Source organism: Podarcis raffonei, chromosome 10 (assembly GCF_027172205.1).
Source record: "Podarcis raffonei isolate rPodRaf1 chromosome 10, rPodRaf1.pri, whole genome shotgun sequence".
NCBI lineage: Eukaryota > Metazoa > Chordata > Lepidosauria > Squamata > Lacertidae > Podarcis > Podarcis raffonei.
Genome location: NC_070611.1, coordinates 51,196,823 through 51,218,054, shown reverse-complemented (window position 1 = coordinate 51,218,054; position 21,232 = coordinate 51,196,823). Strand labels below are relative to the sequence as shown.

Genomic DNA, 21,232 nt, shown 5'->3' with positions numbered 1-21,232 from the left:
TGATTTCCTAAACATACATTATGGTCATTTTACAGTATCCTCTTTCATTACACACTTCCAGGGGGACAGAATGCTAACCATTTTCTCATCTTACCCAGGAGCAGTCAGTTCCTTTGTATTCAACTTTTTCTATCCAGTCTTAGTTCATATTAGTAGATTCCTTTACAGAGTGTTCTCTTAGCTTTTAATTTCAAGATCACCATTTGATTTCAAAATGTTCCTAGCACATGGAGTCTAATTTAGTGTTTGCTCTGTAAGTGAAACTGAATATCTTTCTGCCTATTCCTAACAATCCCTGTGCAGGATTACTGTATGTTAGGTGACCTTTTCTACCTGTAAGTCTTGCTTGTTTCAATATTCCTCTGAAGGAAAATGTAGAATATACTGGATTTCTGGTGGCATTATATCAGGAGAAAGTATGACTAAAAGTCTGCCCTTGGCTCTGTGTGATCAGTTCCCATTGATGTCAAGTTACATATACTTCCTCCACAAAAGACTACAATTTGGCCTTTCTTTTTAACACCTGCAGATTTTCTGGGCTTCTTAGGAGCCCATGGCAATACACTTCAGTTTTATTTTATCATTTCTCATAACTAGAAACCATTGTTTCGTTGTTTCTCAAAGCTTGATTATCAGGCACCAATATGTCTTCAGGTGCTCACCTAGACCATGGGTAGGCAAACTAAGGTCCGGGGGCCGGATCTGTCCCAATCACCTTCTAAATCTGGCCCGCGGACGATCTGTGAATCAGTATGTTTTTACATGAGTAGAATGTGTCCTTTTATTTAAAATGCAACTCTAGGTTATTTGTGGGGCCTGCCTGGTGTTTTTACATGAGTGGAATGTGTGCTTTAATTTAAAATGCATCTCTGGGTTATTTGCTGGGCACAGGAATTCGTTCTTTTCCCCCCTTCAAAATATAGTCCAGTCCCCCACAACGTCTGAGGGACAGTGGACCGGCCCCCTGCTGAAAAAGTTTGCTGACCCCTGCCCTATGCCACTGCAGTAGCACATTTAGAAAACATGGTCATATGCTTTTCTGGACAGGTTGGATTTCTCTTCCCAGAGCAGTGGCATGTCCTTTTTGGCTTATGAACATAGGAAGCTATCTATTTGTCCCAGAATTGCCTATATCAGTGTCTCCCCACCTGCGAGTCATGACTTGCAAGTAGGCCGTATAGCCTGTGCAGATGGGTTGCAAGCTTTATAAGTAAATCCAATATAATTATAGCTTGTAACCCCTAATTGGTATGATAAATACCTCTTAACAGCTTTTTGTTTTGTTGGCATATTATAATGCTGTGTTGACACCTATTACCAGACTTCGGAAATGCTTGAGTCTTACGTTTTAATGCTTGGGGACTGCTCTTTGGTGGCAGAAAAGAACCATGTGACAGTATATTGATGGGCGACCATACCAAGTAAATTTGGACTTGTGGGTTGCCATACCAAAAAAGTTGGAAGCCTTTGGTCTACACTGACTGGCAATGGCTGCCTAGGGCCTTAGATTCAGACAAAGGTCTTTCACATCACCCTTGAACGGAGACATCAGGAATTAAAGCATAAACCATACCATTAACTTATGATCCTGTCCAGGTAGTTTTTCTCAGTTAATGCCTTCAGGGATGCAGCCTTGAATACTTAGGCTTCACATGCTGCAGTTTCAGTACACTTATCTGAGAGTACACAGACCTTTACAGCCTCTATAGGAAGTGTAGGATAATTCAGAAGTTCAACAATTATCTGCAGCCTTGTCATGTTTTAACTGAGTGCCACTCTAGATATTCTAGATTCTAGATATAACCACTGTTATATGGATTAGTTGATTTTAGGAGCAGCAGGGGAACCTAATAATGTCCCAGAGCAGTTGTTTGAGATGATGCCAGAGAAAGTTAGAATATCAGCAAAGGTTTGCATGCTTACATTTTCTGGAATCCATGAGCATATGCTAGTCATTCAGCTAACTCCCCAAAGTGACTCTTCTAATCTTCAAGTTATATTTGCATTTAGTGTTTATTTTGTTGTATTGTTGTTTGTTTTAGAATGAAGTGATTAGTCAACAACTGGCTGTCATATTCACTCATTGCTATGGACCCTATCCTATTCCTAAGCTTGTTGAAATCAAACGCAAGCAGACATCTCGTTTAGGTAAGTGTGCTGTGAGTTGTAGAACATGTGTGGCACTGTCTGTTGATCCGCACTGTTGTGCAACACACATTTGGTTCATTGAGGTTTGTCACTGGGGGAAACCAAGATAAATAACAGAAGTATAGGATCATATAGACATGCTTAATCATGATGGACATTGCATACAGATAGAAATCAGAAGGGGCCATTAAATCAGAAGGGCCATCTGCACTCAGCCACATGCATACAAAAGGGACTGCATCCATTCATGATCATGCCTTTATACATGAAATACACATGGTTTGGCTAGACAGAAAGGCACACCAGTTGTTCTGCAGCTGTCCTTTCCTTTGGAGGTCACCAAAGCTTGAGGATTGATGTCTTCCAGAAAACTGAAATTTTGTCATCTAGACATTGCCACCCAAAATTTAGAATTTCACACCAAAATCCAAGTTTTGAAATGTGCAATATTTGGAATGCAGATAGCTAGGTGTTTTTCATTGTTGTGAATGGTGGAGGTGGTAGAGAGAAAGAAAATGCCCTTGTCATTATACCCTAGAACCTGGTGTCCTTTGATACAATTGTTAGGCAGTAAGTTCAGAATTGACAACACGTAACTTGTGGAATTCACTGACACATGCTGTGGTCGTAGCTACTAGCTTAAACTGATTTTTAACAGAGTAATCCTGTACTCACAACATGCTGGGATCAGAGCAATGCTACCACTACACTGGAATTCATATTGTAAGAGCTTTGTGCTTTGTGTTGTCACCTTGTTGTGGATCTGAGGGCTCGCCCACACTTCCGCTTGTCCCATGCCTAGAAAACAGTTTTCCACTTGACCCACACTTTCTAGGCATGGGTCTGAGCTGTTTTCCCCTTTCCCCGCTCCTTTCCCAAGGAAAACACACTCTTTAGTGCTAAATTGGAGCAAATGTCAATCCGGAGAAAACCTGAGTTGCTATTTGCTCCAATTGCACACTAAAGAGCAATTTTCCCCAAGGGAAAGCAGTGGGGCAAGAGGAAGTATGGATAAGCCCTGAGACAGAGCATGATATATATAAGGAAGAAAATCTTTAACTAGCAAACCTAGTACTTTTCATTTAGCATTCTCATTACAATCAGTGAAGGTGATGGTTATGACTGAGGTCCTCTTTTGGGTCTTTGTCAATTATGACACCACTGTGGTGTCAAACAGAACAAATTAAAGCAGTTGTCCATGCTAATGTGGGCACAAGTGGGCACAGTCTTGTTAATGATGGAAAGGTGCACCAGATTTAAAGATCTGTTTACATAGCTATGGAAGTTTAAAGATAATGGTCTAAAAAGGAACCCGAATCTTCCCTAAATTGTCACTATTTTGCCTGAGGGATTTAGTTGCATACCAGCAAATTTAGGTTTGTTCAGTTACAGGGGATTAAAGTACTCTGATACAAACTCACTTGTAAATATATATATATTAGAATTGATTTTTTTATTATTAAAAAGTGACAAGAAAATGGATGACAAAGTGTGGGATAACAATTGATAGAAAGTTATCCAAACTCTACACAGACAAATCAGAATGAATCTCAATAAAGGTACATGCCTCTCTCAGGCAGCTATCAAGATCAAGCACACCTGTGTTTTACCTTACTCCCAACTAAAATGTCTTCCCACTCATTTTTGTTTTGTGATTCCAGATCCTCATTTTCTTAACAATAAGGAAATGTCAGATGTTACGTTCCTTGTAGAAGGAAGACCCTTTTATGCGCACAGAGTATTATTATTTACTGCATCCCCAAGGTAAATATATGTATTTGTAAATAAACCTGATGAAACCTAATTTGAGTATCAGGGAGAATACAAAGCAGGAAGCATTTATAGGTTATACAACAGGAGCTTGCAGTGAAAGTTGTATTTTAGCAAGAGAGAACGCATCCTAAGCTGCAGAAGTTCCCTGTGGATGGTACCTTGGAAGAACAGAAAGAGACAAGCTTTGGGGCTGTAAATCTATAGGCTAGTAGAAAGATCCATTGGGAACAAGAATTGGACTTCAAAGTAGGGGAGGAAAGTTTGCATAGAGGAGAGGTGGGTTATACTGTATATGTTATTCAGAGCTGCCAAACTGTTTTCTTGCAGCAGAAAGTACATCTGCTGAAATCCCCTCATTTACACAACTGTTTAAGGTGCAGAAGACCTGTCTTCTATTCTATCTGACCAACAGTGCAGGAGCCTAGCTTCCAGTGGCTTGTCAAAATAAAAGAGTGCTGGCTGGTCTTTAAAAGGAGATGTAAGCTTGAGCAGAAAGCCTCCAGGGCCATCACAGAGGAAGCCCTGCTGCTAGGGGATAGCAATCAACCATCCAAGAGAGGTCTTTGGCGGCTGACCTTACATTGTGTAGAGGGAAACAGAAGGGACTCAGAGCATAAATATGTAAAATGTCATATTTCCCAGGCTGCCTTTTTGTTCCCCCTGTATAATCTCCCCCCCCCCAAAAAAAAGAAATTGGACAGCTTCAGTAAAACATATTAGACCTAGAATGCAAATACTTTTCTTGCTGGATTTGCCAAGCCTCTTGTTTCTGACAGCCTTGTATTTTAATCATGCAGCTGGCAACTTAGGCAGGAAGGAACTGCATGCAAGGGAGTGCATGGAATGTAGGTGCATCAGCAGGCTGGTGGGGTAGGACAGAGTGTTCCACCCCTTCTCTGGGCCTAGCCTAGAAACCCAACAGGACTCCCAGAGAAGGGAAGCCCCCTCTGCCTTGCCCAGACTGGAAATGCAGCAGAGCACTGCTGGAGAGGCTGAGCTCTCTTTTTCTCCTTTGCAAACCTACAGCAAGCCAGTATTTTTTTATTTTTGTTGGCAGGCCAGTAACTTTTATAGGCAATTTTACAAGGCTGCTTTAAAGCTTTCTGCCTGCCAATAAGTTTCATATGGGCAGAGCTCAAAAACATTAACAGTTTGTAGGCAATATAAACAGGTCTAAGCTACTGGGGTTTTTCCAGCCTTGCATATCAGCCTCTTCTGACGTTGCCGCTTTGCTACCGCTGCCAAGTGGCTGTTCCTGTGCCTTTAAGAGACGCTTGATAAAGATATGCAGAAATCAGCAGATGAGACTTTTCATGATTCTTCTATAAACATAACCACTTGCTGGTTGCTATGGATCACACTCTTACTAAAAGGGCAGCTGCAGGATACCTCAGGGACCACCTTACCCCTTAACGTTCCTGTCCCGTTGCTGCAATTTTTAGGAGGGACACTACTTCTGGTTCCCCACATGCCTGAGGGCTGCTTCACTTCCACTAGGAAGTAAGGGTAGTATCTACCCTCTGGAAGTGCCTTCCTATGGTAAGCAGCAGCAACCATGTGCTTTTGACAGTTAATTAAAAACCTTTCCATTTAAGCAGGCTTCCCTTCGTATGTGACCCTGCCCTTTATAACTCACTTTGGAATTTTATTTTGAATGTTTATTTTATGTATTTTTTTAAAAAATTCTTGCATTATATACTACTCGATGTGTGCCTCTCTGGTGTTCTTTCAAAGTTTGTCCATATAAATAAATGCAGGGGATAGCTCAAGAACTGACAACCAACAGCTTGGAACAATTTTTTTGAATTGCGTTTAGTACCCCAATCCTAGAATGCTGTCACTGTGCAGTTGAGTGACATCTTTGTTATGCTGACATAATATTGTGCTGGTGTGCAAGCTGGTAGCCGCCAGCCCATGAATTTTTTCAATGGCACATTATTCTCACAATCTGTCCTGAAAAATAACAAAAATCAGTGTGTTTGAATGTTTTTGCGTAGGTTTAAAGCCCTCTTGTCCAGCAAACCTGCATCTGACAGCACTTGCATTGAAATCAGTTATGTGAAGTATCCCATTTTCCAGGTAAAGTTCAATACACTGTGGTGTCTTTGTATAATAAGCCAATGGTAATTTGTGGGAGAGAGAAAACATAACCAGTTGGAAGCCAGATCACAAGTGAATGGTGATTAACTATTTTATGGCCTATGTATGTAATCTGTGTTGCAGTGTGATATTGTGAAGAGCCAAATAAATATGAATTTTATACCAGTGTAACCCAGAGCTAAGGAAATTCTCAAACCTGAAATGATGACGATCAAGCAGACTAGAAGGGCTAGTTGCACAGGACCCTGGAGTAGCCCTTCCCTGACCAGTAGACCTCCTTCTCAGAGATCTGTGTAGTTCCAGAAATTTCACTAAGTAGGGGATGATTCACACAGATTCAGGCTTATCTTTACAGCTTTCATTATAGTGGTTTCCACCCCCTTTTCTGATATTCTAGTTCCATTGTGCTTGTTGTCTCATGGCAGGAGAAATCTGCATCTGAGTTTGACATTCCTTTTATCCTTTGCTTGTGCCTGCTCTACATTCACCAGCTTGCTAGATGTTAAGGATGCATCTAGTTCTTTTCTGTATGGAATACACAAAGGGTGCTTTTCAGACAGGGGCTTAATTTGCAAATAGGTCATTGGTAAAAGTCTGTATTTTTTACATACCACAAAGGGTAACTCTGGATTAAGGAAAGGAAATATGGGACGACATTTTGATGCCAGTGATATCATGTGGACAACAAATACCTGTCTTAGAAGCACCCTTGGTCCTCACTAAGCTACACAATCTCCAGTCTGAGCTTGTCTTAATACCCTGCTTGTATGCAAGGCAGAAGTGGGTCACAAAGATTTGCATTCAGAGACAAAAGCCCTCAGGAGCCAAAGTCTGATGTCAATAAAGGACTCCCATGTGAACCATTGCTGGCTGAGATGCTACCTTCCTGGCCATTGTCTTGCCAAAGTAGTACATGCTCCAGTTATCTCCCACCTGGACTACTGCAATGCGATCTATGTGGGGCTACCTTTGAAGGTCACTCAGAAACTACAATTAATCTAGAATGCAGCTGCTAGACTAGTTACTAGGAGTGGCTGCCAGGACCACATAACATTGGTCCTAAAGATCTACATTGGTTCCCAGTATGTTTCCAAACACAATTCAAAGTGTTGGTGTTGAACTTCAAAACCCTACATGGTTTTGGCCCTGTATACCTGAAGGAGCATCTCCACCCATATCGTTCAGCCCAGTAACTGAGGTCCAGCTCTGAGGGTCTTCTGGTGGTTCCCTCTCTGCGAGAAGTGAAATTACAAGGAGTCAGGCAGAAGGCCTTTTTGATAGTCACACCTGCCCTGTCACCATCAGTTTGGTGACAGTCTGAAATAGCCTTACCACTTTTTTTATCTTGTGTGCAGTAGCCCATAAATGGAGTGGGAAGAAGAAATATGGAAACTACGCTTGCATTTTTTGTGATCTATCAATTTCTTTGTTATTTCAGCTCATAATGCAGTATCTGTACTATGGAGGTGCAGAGTCACTTCTCATTAAAAACAATGAAATAATGGAGGTAAGAGGCAGCTTGCACTACTGGTTCATTATAAATATGCAAAGAAATAGTAAAATAAAATAGTAGACTTCACCAGCTGTGAAAGGGCTGTGATTCCACATGAAATAAATTAATGAATTGTTGGAAATATGACTGGGAGGGAATAGAAAAAGGTCAAAGTGTAGTTCAAAGCAGTCACAAAGCCCAGTTAGTCCTCCTGTTAACTTGCCTGAGTATTTAGCCAACATAAGAACAATAGTTTTCAAAGACTTGGAAACAGTAAGATAACATAGGCAACTGCCTTATACAAATCAGGCCAATAGTCTACATAGCCTAGTAGTTTCCCCTCTGCAATGGCCGTGGTTTCATACAGGGTTTTAGTTTCCAACCCTTTCTGAAGATTCCTGAAATATGAACCTGGGGCCTTTGCAGCCCTTCCCTTCTGCCTCTCATTCTGTCATTGCAAACATATGCAGCCATAAATTTTTGACCCACGGTGATCAAACAGGTTTTTCAAGCACTATAAAAATCCATGCACTATTTTTTAGAAGTGACCACATTTTCATAGGGGGCAGGAGATAAACATGAGGTTGCAGAAAGGCAGTAGACTCTGTCATTTTGGGGGTCATCTTATTTTATGCACTTTAGATGCATTTTGAAACCTCCACATTTTCCTCAGTGAAGTCTGACATTTGATCTGACTGGTTTTGTAGCTTGCCATTCACCTGCAATGAGTCCTCTAGGTTTGGTCTCATCACTCTCCTTTCCTCTTTGTGGTTGTCAGAGGTAACATAGCAAAAAGAATTATCTGAATAATATGGTACAAAGATTTGCCTTAATTCAGCTGCGCTTCAGTTTGGGCAGCATAAAACATTTGAAAGAAAAAGAACAGGAAATGAGGTGGGGGATGAAAAAACTTTACTGCTTATGCACCCCCCTCTTGTTCCCCTCCCTCCCTCCCAGGACTTTGGTATATATTGTCACATGGCACCCATATCTCCACAGCAGTGTGAGATTTCAGGGTTTCCAGGGTCTGTGTTTCCTTTTGAAATGAGGCACAGCAGAGACTGTGGTGTCTTTATGATATATGGTTTTATTTACACACATATACAACCTTAGTCTATATGGAGGGAGTGCAGAGCCTTCACATCCTAAGAGGGTCTTGTCTTCTCCATAAGTACAGCATTAGATTCAAAGAAAAGAAAGAAAGCCATCCTCTGTCTCTCTTTGTTCCAGCCTGTCATCTCCAGCTCACATAGTGTTCTGCCCCTCCTCCTCCCTCTCACTGCTATCCCTGTTTCCTCCTACATATGTCATCCAGACTTGAAATCCGAACCCTTCTTGTCCACCAACACATAGCTGGAGCAGGCACCCCATCCCTCCTTTGCCTGGCAGTCTTCACCTTCTGCTGGTTTCCTTGATGGGCCATCACTGGCCTTTGTCCCCTGCTAATGGTCCATTTTAGTGGCTATGCCAAGCTGTCCTGGTTTGTTAGCATAAATTAAATCCAGGGGGTTTCAGCATTTGGCACAGTTTAATCAAATATTGTTTAGTTCTAACTTTTACTAAATTCAAGAATTATGGGTGCCCTTGCACCCACAAACTCTGGAACCAAAGCACATAACAATATATTCTTTTCTCCTGTTTTTCAGCTTCTGTCTGCTGCTAAATTTTTCCAGCTTGAAGCATTGCAACGACACTGTGAGATCATCTGTGCAAAAAGTATCAACACAGAAAACTGTGTGGATATTTATAATCATGCCAAGGTAAAACTGCATTACTCATTTTTTAAAAGCATTTTTATACCACCATTCATATGGTATCACAGTGTGGTGTACAATCAAATGTGATACACATTTTGTGGTTTTTTTTAAAAAGCATGCCCAACCGACAACTGAGCAGAGGATTTCTACCTCAGTGTAAATAGTGACTTTGTAGCCTAGTCAGGAACATGCTCACAAGACTCCAATGGCATGTTCCCTCCTGGCATTCACCAGGAGTGGTATTCTAGGCAGATATACTCAAGAGTCTCTCCAGGTGTCATTGAAGAACAACATGGGCTTCTCGTATGTGATATTTTCATGTGTTGCTCTTCAATTGCAGCTCCCACAACTCCTTAAGAGTCTTCACACGACTGCCTAATTTGTCCATCCACATCCCTTCTTGATTTATCTAGACAGCCATCTTTCAAATTCCTTATTGTGTGTGAACCTTGAGTGGGAAATCACAGCCATCGCTTTTATCATTCATGGCTTGGAGCAACAGAGCAACTGAGCTTAGGCAGGTCCAGTAGAATTTCTGGTGTTTTTGTCATTGAAGGGCAAACCTCCATGCTAAACTGCACGCTTACATCCAAAGGTCCCTTCCATTTCAGCAGCCGAGTGCCATCTTGCAGTGGAGGTTATTGTTGGAAAAAAACAAGTCCAAATCTCTTGTCTTGCCCGCAGAACTACTTCCATGGAGGGCGGACAAACAGAAGTACACACACACACACACACACACACACACACACACCACACACATTGCTAGACTATAGAACTTGGGACCACACCATATAGTAATGGCCACCAGCTTGAATGGCTTTAAAAGGGAAACAGGCAAACTCAAGGCGGAAAAAACTATCAATGACTGCCTGTCAAGGTAGCTGTGTTACTTCCAGTATCTGGGGCAGCATGTCTCTGAATATCAGTCCTGAGTGGGAAGAGTACTGTTGCACCCATATTCTACTTGTGGGTTTCTCATGTGCTTCTGGTTGGCCACTCTAAGAACAGAAGAATTGTTTGGTTTTCTTGGTCTGAACCAACAGGGCTCTTCTTAAGTTCTTATGAATTCTGGCCTATATCTGTGTATAAACTTGACTAATTTTTTTTTCCTTTTCCTTTTCTTTCTCCCCACCCTGGGCCTCATTTCCTCTGTCTTCAGTTTCTTGGAGTAACAGAACTAGCTTCCTATTGTGAGGGTTACTTTCTAAAAAACATGATGGTCCTCATAGAAAACGAAGCTTTCAAACAGCTGCTGTACGACAAGAACGGAGACTCGTCTGGCCAAAACGTACTACAAGATTTACAGAGGACGTTGGCATCACGAATCCAGTCGATTCATTTGTCGTCTTCAAAAGGCTCCATTGTATAAAGTTCAGGAAGAGCCTGATGTTTCTGACGGGAGGGGAGGGGAAGCACTGCAAATGAAAATGTTGCTGGTGCAGTTTCTTAAGAGAATATACAACACTATTTTTTTCCTATGGGAGTATTACATTGCGGTTGTGGGCCAAAGGTGCTGTCACTTGCTTGAAACTTCCTTTGGGCAAAAGGTTATGGTACATGTGACTCCTATGCATTTTTGGAACTACAAGGATGTATTGCTGTTCTGTGAATTGCTGTTCAGATTCTGAACGCGGAAGTGCTGTCGTGCAGCTAATGCCAACTGAAGCTGGGCCATGCACCCGTACGTAGCAGAAGCCCGTCCTAGACCAAGAATGCCACGAAACAATTATTTGACAAAACCAACACATCAGGTTGTTTTTGTAACACAGTGTCATACTTCTTCTTCGTCTTCTTTTTGAGACCTGCACTCTCCCTGCCCCATAGTCCATTGTATTGTGCATTTGAGAAACATAAGATCTGGTAGTATGGCGAATTTTTAGTGGTGGGAACTTTTTAAAATTGTTCATTTAAAAATGGGGTGGCCTCTTAGGGTTCCCTCCCACTTTATTTTCTTAAGCTCCAAATTTTGTTTTCAACATATTTGAGAATGTATGTTACATGTTAAGTTTGGGGTTCATTTTTTTTTAATTTTTTTTTTTATTATGGTAAGATGTACACTGTGTGAACATACATCTGAAAAGGTTCTGCTCATACACTTTTCTTTAAAAAGTGGTATAATCTTGCCCCAATGGCTCACGGTTACACCAAAGAGGTGCATTACCAAGGACTCAGTAGTTGGGGTGGGGGAAATTGCATGCTAACTGTGGTTTGGGGTTTAAAACAGCAATGAAATTTTAACATGCATTTGCATGGTAACGGTACCTGTGAAATGTTACGTTTGTGCTTAATTTTGCCAAGAAAAAGAAAACAATGCAATGTTAGTTCTTTGTCAAACTCCATTTGTGAAATATATTTCAGAGTTTCGTTTTCTGGGGGTTCACAATTCCCATGGAGAATAATTTTAGAGAAGATGATTTGTAGTTATTATATGAGAGCGGTCAATACTGGGTCAACAATTCATGGGAAATGTTGGTATTTTGCTACTGGGAAGAGGTTATGAAGAAGATGATTTATTTTAATTATATATTAAATATGTACTATAGACTGATTTCTTGCCGTATAATGAGAATGTGTAGGTTATGTGCTCATGGAAGCCTGTAGCAGGCCTCAAGTTGTTTAGCAGCATATTTTTAGCAAGACGAACCTATTAAGTGCCACACAGATTCCTGACCATTTAGTTTGCAGGGACCACAGTAAAAGATCATTTCCATCAGAATGTTTATCAAGCTACCTTTTCCTTGATGAAGCTGTGTCAATTTGCTTGCCCTGCCTCGCCCCACCCTGTTGTGCCCCTGGGAAAATTATGTCTGGAAATTTTCATAATGCCAGTTCAAAGTAAATCCTAGGTCTTTTCTATAAGGTGCTAATTCACTTTGACAGATTTTTTTAAATGTTCAGGAATCCAGTTGTTTTTTATTATATTGGACAACAAGAAAAAAAGGGGCTGTTTTGTGGCTCTAAACGTCAAATCCTCCTTTTTTGTTTTATACCATTCCTGCAGCAACACTGCAAAATTGCCTAAACTACCGGTAATGTTACAGAGGCACAGCATGGCAATTGAATAATGGAGTAATGCTCACCCCGGACCCATTGTCTGTAATGGGCAACTTGGCTTACTGTGAATTTTGCACTGCAGTGCTGACAGGGACAATAACCTGACCAGTGTGATTACTGTTCCCTTGGGTGCTTCCTTGCCGTGCTTCCTTGGTCACCGCAAACAGCCGTACACAAGGGATGGGTTGCTGTAACCTTTCTATGACATTTGAAGGGCCTCCTGGGTGTTAACTGCTGAGCTGCCAAATAGTGAGTGTTGGGGATCAATGCAGCAGGGAAAAGACTCTTGAAGGATGTTTTTCACAAGCAATACCAAGAGTCATCATTTGTGAATGTTGTTAATATGGGGATAGTAAGCAGGGGTTGTTGGTTGTTATTTTTTTAAATTGAATGCATGTTCTATTCAATGCAACCGGTTGTGCAATTTTCAAATGCCAAAAGCAATTTTATGCTTTATGGTATGTGATGCAAGGCCACGGCCAAATTGTGGTTTCTTGTAGGCCATCATTCAGCATTAACTACTTGTGAAAACAACCAGAGGCTATTGCAACTCACAGACCAGTTCAACTCTAATATAAGGGGCAGCCGACCTAGCGGCCTCCATACACCAGTGGACTACAACTCCCATCAGCCCTAGTCAGCATGGCCAATGGCCAAGGATGATGGAACTTGAAGTCTGCTGACATCTGGATGGCACCACATTGGCTACCCCTGACCTAAGGCATACTTTTGTAGCTGAACTGGGTGGGGGAATAGAGGATTATATTCAACTAAGTTTTTCCCATAGCTTTTGAGTTCATTGGGTCTGCTCTGAGTAGGACTAGCATTGGGCTACAACCCAAGTTGTAGCCTTGGCTATTAATTTAGAAACTATATAGCACAATGGTTTGGATCTTAAGATAACAGAAGAAAGTTATTCCCTCCCAGCTGCCTGCACCCCATCCTACATTATTCAGGAGGTCTCCTCCTTTGCAGAGGGCTGCAGGCAGGAGTGGAAATATAGCTCAAAAAGACAGAAGGCCCCCAGCAGGAGATATGAAGCGGTGGTCAAATTGGGGCCCCTTGCAAGTCAAACCTACTCGTTAAGCACCTCAGCCAAGAGACAAGCCAAACAAACATATGACTATATAAAAAAAAATGAGGTGTTCTAAAGTTTGCTGTAGTCTGTTTAATGGTGTGAATGTATATAAAAATCTTTTGATTAAAATACCATTTAAAAATAACTGAAAATTAATTTTCTAGGTATTTCAATTTCATTCTGTTAAGCTAACAGAAGTAAACGGTTAAATATGGAAAACCTGACAGAAGTAAGACGTTAATACCAGGACCTCAGTAATAGTTAAGTGGGCTGGGACTGTAGGTAAGCTGGCTGTAAAGGTGAATGGGAAACCTTCCTTGTGTGGAATTTCCTTTCTTAGGATTCCAAGCCAATGATGGGGTTGCAAATGGAAATGATGACAAGAAGTGATCGCTTCCTTGCTACAGCAACGCCTTCTACTTTTGGTTATCCTTCCAGATGGTTTAGCTGTGTTCTTCAAAAAGAAGATTGAAACAGGTCTGCCATTTCCCTCAAATGTCTGAGCTTCACAAGGTATATCACTGTCAGTGCATCTTGGATTAGTGTCATGGAACCAATTTAGGTAACCTCCCCTCCTCTCCTCACTCCCCCCCTCCTCACTTCTCCCTCTAAATATAAAATCCCTCCATAGATTCCATCCCTTACAGCATTCAAGAAAGGGTCTTAAGGATACAGTATATGGTTCCGAGTCGGTGAAGTATTACAGTGCAATCCCCAGAGGGCATCACGTGAGAGTGAGACTGTGATTTAGCTGAAACCAGAGCACAAGCCTTGCTGGATCAGGCTAGTGTTCCGTCTAGTCTAGCCTCCTGATTACCACAGGGGCTAACCAGATGCTGCCAGGAAGCCTAAAAGTGAGCCATGAAGGCAGCCATCCTACCGCATTGTATACCCCTGGCACCTGGTGTTTAGAGGTGCACTGTTTCTGAAAGCGCACACCCATTTAGCTGCCCTAGTTCGTAGACTCTGACAGGCTTATCCTCCATGAATGTGACTCATTTTTCTATTTGCTCAATTACATAAATATCAAGAAATGAGTAAGCAATCCAGTCATCTCCCCGCCCCCAAACAAGCCATATAATCCTAGCTGGGGATTGTTATACACTTTTTTAATTTAAAATTCTTTTAAATAATTAAAGGTTTATTGGCATGAACATGTACAGAATAAAAATGATGGATATGGCAAGCAAAAATAAATGTAAAAGTAGAAAATAAAAACACCGATACAGAGGAGGGGTAAAAAAGAAATCAAATCTAACACAATGATATGAAACATTCTTTGTCTGAAAGATCAACTGTTGGGATTCTTGAAAACTTTCTTGATCATATCTATCCAGGTGGACTGTTTACTGCATCTTAATGTTTATAACCAAGTTTTATATCTGATATCTAAATATTTCTCTGAATTTCTGACTCACAGTTAATATTTCCAACAGACCCTTATGCCTTTAAGAGCTGTGTAGGAAGTATAAATTCAGTGTGTGCAACCTTTACCCTATGATAGAGATACGCAGCTAAGAAAGCCTGCACCTTTTGAATATATCTTAATTACACAGCTCGTAAATGTTACCATTTCATCAACTTCCATTTAGCTCTTCAGCAGTGTGATCCTACACCTGCCTGCTCCAAAGTAAGTCCCACTGATTTCACTGGGGCTTACTCCCAGGTAGGTGGGTATAGGATTGCTGCCTAACTCACCTCCAAAACCCTAAAAATGACTCTTTTCACTAATAAGTTGGTAGTTTTTCACTCTCCCCAGTTTTTCCTAAAATTTCCTTTAGGCCTCTGCAGCCAGCTCCACAATAAAACAGCTCTCATCTTCCTTTTCTGTAATTTATGTTAAAATGGTTAGGTAGAGAACTATCCTTAGGTATGACTCTTAAAGGGTTATATTTTCTCTCAAGAGCCTAAAACAGGGCCTTCCGGGGGAGGGGGTGGAATCACACAACTTGTTCTGTATTTCAGAACTTTTCTATATCCTTTTATAAGAGCTAATTTCCATATGTTTTCCAGTAGGAAAATGATCAGTTGCCTAAGGATTATACTGTGTTAGGCAAAGCCGTATGGTGAAGTTTATTACCCATAGACTTGAAAAACTGAAACAGGATCATAGGTGGCCATGTGTTTGTACTGAAAACAAAAAACGAAAAAAAATATTCAAAAGGAATAAAATCTGAAGCGAGAGAAGGAGGATGAGGGCTGGATACAGAATGCTAACTGCACTGGGCAATTTTTTGAAAAGGTGACCATGGTGACCTTGGAACATTTTTTTCAAAGACAGGTGTAATATTTCTAGAGCAGTGAAGGCAGGTTTGGAAGGACCCTCACTGTGTTCAATGCTGCTTTGTTTTGTTCTTTCCTGGGTCAAGGGGAAACAGCTATGGCAATGAATTGGCTAGTTCCAATGATGTCACCAAAATACAACCACAATCCTGTAACTTTCTTTTTAACATGCTGATGGAGAAATGTATATGTGTGCCTGACAGTTTAAAGAATAAAAAGGCAGGCAGTCTGCATGGAAACAGGGGAGGGGAAAGCTGACAAGCAAATAACAAGGACATTTTTTTTGGTACAACTTCATAAGCAAGGACACAGAACCTGCTGTGACTCCTCTTCAGGTGTTACATCTGCCTTTGTTCTTAAAGATGTGAAATAGATCAAGAGTTTCTAAGGTAAAAAGGGAGATTGGTAGTCGGGAGATCTTTACATCAAATATTACCATAGTCCCTGAATAAGTCACTTAGCTGTTATTTATGGGGGTTTAGCGGTTTCCCATTTGTCCGCAGTGCCTGTTACAGAATAATTTGCCCTCATTCTGATTCCAGTAACTAATCCAGGGATAGGGGATCTCTGGCCCTCCAGATATTGTTGAACTGTAGCTCCAGTCATCCCTGTCCATTGGCATCCTCATTGAGGCTGATGGCAATTGGAGTCCAGCAACATCTGGAGGGCCATAGGTTCACCATCCCTGGCCATAGATGGAGGAAATGGAATAGGGACGTAGAGCACTTCCCTCCTCAGGCTGCCAAGCCCCAACCTTGTGCCTGTTTTTCTCTGTTAGAGAAGTAGAAAGTGTTGCATATGGACATCAACATGAAATGAAAATTCGGCTTTAACAGAGTTTAAATAGTTCCATTGTGTAGGCTGATGTGAATTTGTCTGAATGTCCTTTTCTGATCAAATTTGATTGTCTTCATTCAGGCCACAATCTTTTATCCAGTAAGCCCCATTGAATTCAGTGGGACTTACTTCTGAGTGGGCACATATAGGCTTGCATTGTCACCTTTCTTCCTTTAGTACTGATACATTCCTATTGAAAGGTCTGTGGGAACATCAGCTACATTCTCCTTAGCACTTTTCTGAAGCATGTGCAGAAGAATTCTTCAGTCTTCTAAGAAATAATGTGCGTGTAGAAGTATACACATGCTGGGGAGTAAAAGAGGAACATGACTGTAGCATTTTATTTTTATTTCTTTTTTAAAGTCACATTTGAGCCTGAAAATGTCTGGGTTTGGAAATGATTGGAGCTCCAAAGTACACCTAGTAATGACAATCCTAAAGCTAAAGTCCAGTATATAATGTTATATTTTTAGGAGCATGCCCAATATATTTTAAATTTACATGTAGAAATATGAAGTGCGAACGCAACAAACACAAATTATATACAGTGCAATCCTATACATGTCTATCCAAAAGGAAGCCCCATTGAGTCAACTGGGACTCACTCTCAAGTAAGTGGGTCTAGAACTGCAGTCATATGCCAAGTTATCTGCTAATTGCACTCAATGGCAACCCCATGTTTGCCCCTCTGTGTTGGCCTGAAGCCAGAAATGGAGAGTTTGTGGCCCTCCAGAGTTGGTGGATTCCCATCAGCCCCAGCCAGCCAATAACCAGGGATGGTGAAAACTCTAATCCAGTCACATCTGAAGGTCACAGGTTCCCTATCCCTGCCTTGAGCTTTCAAGCTACTAAAATCAAATCCAAATTTTGAGTCATGGCAATGTTTATTCATCCTGCAACCCTTCTTTGGGGGATAAATTAAATATCCGGCCATTTATTATTCTGGGTTCCTTAAATGAATCCTTTCTTTTTTTACTTTCCGTTCAACTGTTAAAACACTCTCCAACCCCTACCCTGCACACACATATACCCTTGGCCAAATATTCCCGTCTTGTGTTTCAGCTGCCCACAGGCCACAAGCCACTTAACATTTGTGCCACTTCAAAGTAAACAGTCTGTGAACTGCAGCTGTTCTCTTTCTCAATAGTGCCATTAAGCGTTGCAGTATAGGAGCCCCATTAAGTTTCCTCCACAATGAAACCATTATGTAAAGGCAAAAGGATCTCATAACCCAGTTTGTTTTGTCAGAAACCTGAGGCTAGCCAACTGCCAGAGAACACAGGCATTCTTCAGGTTCAGTGTGGGTAACTTTGAGGGTGGCGTCCATCCCCCCCACCCGCCACTCACCCACCCACCCACCTTTGCAACAGCATCAGGTCTTGGCATGCCAGTTGCTGAAGGCAACACCTTTCAAAGACTTTACACCATTAAAGTACCTCTGTTTCTGCTCTCTCCCCTCCCCCCTCTTTTTATCTGGAATAGGTTAAAGCTGTCAAACTAAAGCCCTTGCCAGATTATCACTGAAGTAGTTACACCGTGCTCAGCAAAATTCCACAGAGAATGTATTTATTTCCTGCCTTTAACTTCTGTGTTGTGCTGTGGGATATTAAACTCCTTATTGTGGCTGTATTCCAAATTAGGTTTTCATCTCAAAATGCCCTTTTTTTAAAGGACACAAAGGAGCTATGAAGTTCACTTTCCAGGGAGTTCTATAGAGCAAAGATGCTTTGACAGTGTGATCAGCTGAATTCAGTCTCCATTGTTCCATTGGCCTATAGGGGGTTCAGTTAGGGATTTCACAGTGCTGTGGTGAAATTCTCTTTCATGAAAATGCACAGAGCAGTACTATGCATGGTTCTCTGGAAGCCTTTCCCAACCTAGTGGCTCCTGGATATTCTTGGACTCCAACTCCAATTACTCCCAGCCAGCATGGCCAATGGTCAGGGTCTATGGCAGTTGTAGTCCAATATCACCTGAAGGGTAGAGGTAGGGCTAGATCACTGGTATGTTCTGTGGAGGTGAGGATTATTTGTATTCTGTTGGGTTCTGTGTTGTCTGGTGAACTATCTAGAATTCTGAGAAACTTCTGTTGTACAAAAAAGACCTGTTCGACTACGTTGCTCTCTGGAATACTCTGTTTCAAGGTTCTGATGAATGGGTGTATAGTTCTATTAACTCAGGGGTGTTCTCTGACAAAGATACGGGGTATTCTTTATTATGTATCCATTTGTGTGTTTGTCCGCATACACATACATGAGATCTAATAGATAAATACAGGCATATAAGTAAATTGGGGGAGATATAACCCTTCCTGGCTTTCATTCAGGTTCATTTACACAATGGCAGAAACAGAGATTTAAAAGCTCCTGAGTCCTAGAACAGTTGTAAGTCACTTTGGATTGCCTTGGGCAAGATAAAGCAACTGATAAATTTAATAATAGTGCTGGTGGTCGTGATGGAGAACCTGTAGTCCTCCATATGGTTTTGAACTGCAGCTGAGGTTGATGGGAGTTGGAGACCAATAACAGGTACTGTGCTCATGTTTTAAATATTATTCTTCACTCCAGTTCTGTCTTTGCTAGCAAATCAGTGGCAAATTAGAGGTGATCAGAATCTGCTTCTTGACAGCAAGCAATGAGAAAAGGTTGTGCATCTCTTGAGATCTCTGTAAGGCCTTCTAGCCATCACAAAGTAGCCTGGGATCAGCCCAGGGACTGGGGGCACATGCTGTAGGTTCCTATGGGCTCCTATGGGAGGAAGCAGGGTATAGAAACAACGGCAGCCACAACAACATTGTGATGATTAACGCACTAGATGAAATTGTGACTGGCAAGTGCATCATTTGATCTGCTGCCTGCTAGAGATAGCCACTTCTAAAGTTCCATTTCTGCCATGAGGTCATGCGGTTTCCTTGAGCTAGCCACCTCTGAACACCTAGCCTTGATTTTGCTGTACTTGCTTCAGTGGCCTGATAGATAAAAGAGTTGGATTTGAATCTGGGAGATCTGGTCAGAAGTTCTGTCGTGGAGGCATGCTGTTCCCTTGCACAAGGCGCGATCTCTTTGCCTCAGTTCCCTGAACCTACCTCACTAGCTAGTGTGACTTGTGCCTATTTGGGGCATACCCAGTGTTTGATAGGTGGGCGCCTTAAACTCCACCCCAACAAGCAACCCCTTGGCCATTCAGAAGCACAGTACATGTGCATGTGGTCCTATCTTGGTCTGGCAAAATGCCCAGAGGAAGAGAGTGGGCGTTACGCTGCCAGGCATCTCTGCAGGGCCATCACTTGCATTACAATAGTAGTTCCATGTGTATTATGCAGTTGTGACCAATCTTTTTTGATGAGTACGCCACCAAATCCAATCTAAAACTGAGAGGGTGCCACATCCCAAATGAATGCAGCTGTTTCACCTTCATCCCACTTATGACTCAAGTGTGGTTTTGCTTCTGGGCCTGATGAGATGAAAAGTGTTGGAGAAGCAAGCACAACTGTAGATATGGCTTTTTGCTGTGACCTTTCCAGGAGTGCCACACTTCCCTGCTACTCATGCCACAGGTTGCTCAGCTGTGATGGTTAATGGGTGATCCTGAACTTCATGATTTGCAACTTCATGAACTGATTTGCAATTGAGAAGGAGATTCTGCATTAGCCATATGGTGGCTGTTTGCTCCTTCTGTCTCCCAAAATACGACCTGTGAACACACACCAAAATTGATGTCCTGTGTGTGTGCGCACTTTTTTTTTAAAGTGCATAGACGATGCATAGACTGGTGACTAGAGCTGTGCTGCTTTTCATGGGACCTGGTTACTTTTGGAGGAGAAAGCACTGGGGAACTGTTCTATAATCAGTTTGTTTTCAGATTCATAGAGCAGATATGGCAGGGATCCCAGAACAAACAGCTTTAGATGTGTATCAAGCCAGAGCAAATGTAAGTAAACTCCAAACAGATCCCCCACCTTTGAAATCTCTCTGTAACTTTCCTAATTAGCTCAAAACTCAAAAATGGTTGTTTCAAGCTGTCTGTTCTCTGTACCTTTTGCTCTAATGGGTCGAATTAGTTTCACACTTTATTCCCACCTTAGCCAAGATGATTCTCATCTGTCATGAGGTTAGGTCCAGCTTCTGTGCTTAAATTTGGGAGAGGAGTGGGGGACATTGGGGAATGTCTATGGAGGAGATAAACCAGAGTGGTTTATGGAAAGATACAATTGTTTTTGCCAAGAATGGTGAAATCATGAGTGTGGGTATGTTGTCACAAACCACCTTGGAAGCTGCAAAGGCAGAATGTGTAGTTGTTCCCATTAGTTTGTGTTTCTTGAATGCTTCTGATGCATTTTGGCATCTGAAAGATGAATTTCCCAAATTCGACAAAATGTTAGCACCTGCTGTTAGAGATCAGTCAAGCCGTGTCAAAACTAAAAGGAATAATAGGACTGCATGCCTTAGTCATCTCTTCCTCTATGACATAGATAGTCTGTGTGAATACAGGCAAACAATGGCTGTTATGTGAAATTATGTGTTCCAGGGAGACTGCCTCTCAATTACAATTAGCTCACCCTGATGACAAGCACTAATTAGCCATGATACCCAAAAGATTTATCTTTGTGCAACACTTGAATATCCACAAATATTTAGTACAAAACTCTAAATAGGAATTGGTATATCACATGCACATCATAGATTTAAAGCACATTGATACCATTTTAAC

General features: G+C 41.6%; 1 protein-coding gene across 3 annotated transcripts in view; it reads left to right on the top strand.

Annotated features, from left to right (window-relative positions):
* Window positions 1-15,517, top strand: part of ABTB3 (ankyrin repeat and BTB domain containing 3) — a 211,326-nt gene extending 195,809 nt beyond the window's left edge. For all 3 annotated transcript variants that reach the window (XM_053406027.1, XM_053406025.1, XM_053406026.1), the window contains 6 exons: window positions 2,043-2,148; window positions 3,810-3,912; window positions 5,919-6,000; window positions 7,460-7,528; window positions 9,160-9,273; window positions 10,430-15,517. In XM_053406027.1, the coding sequence (XP_053262002.1) occupies window positions 2,043-2,148; window positions 3,810-3,912; window positions 5,919-6,000; window positions 7,460-7,528; window positions 9,160-9,273; window positions 10,430-10,639 (684 nt within the window). In that variant the 3' untranslated portion in view covers window positions 10,640-15,517. The remainder of the gene's footprint in view (window positions 1-2,042; window positions 2,149-3,809; window positions 3,913-5,918; window positions 6,001-7,459; window positions 7,529-9,159; window positions 9,274-10,429) is intronic.
* Window positions 15,518-21,232: the final 5,715 nt, after the last annotated feature.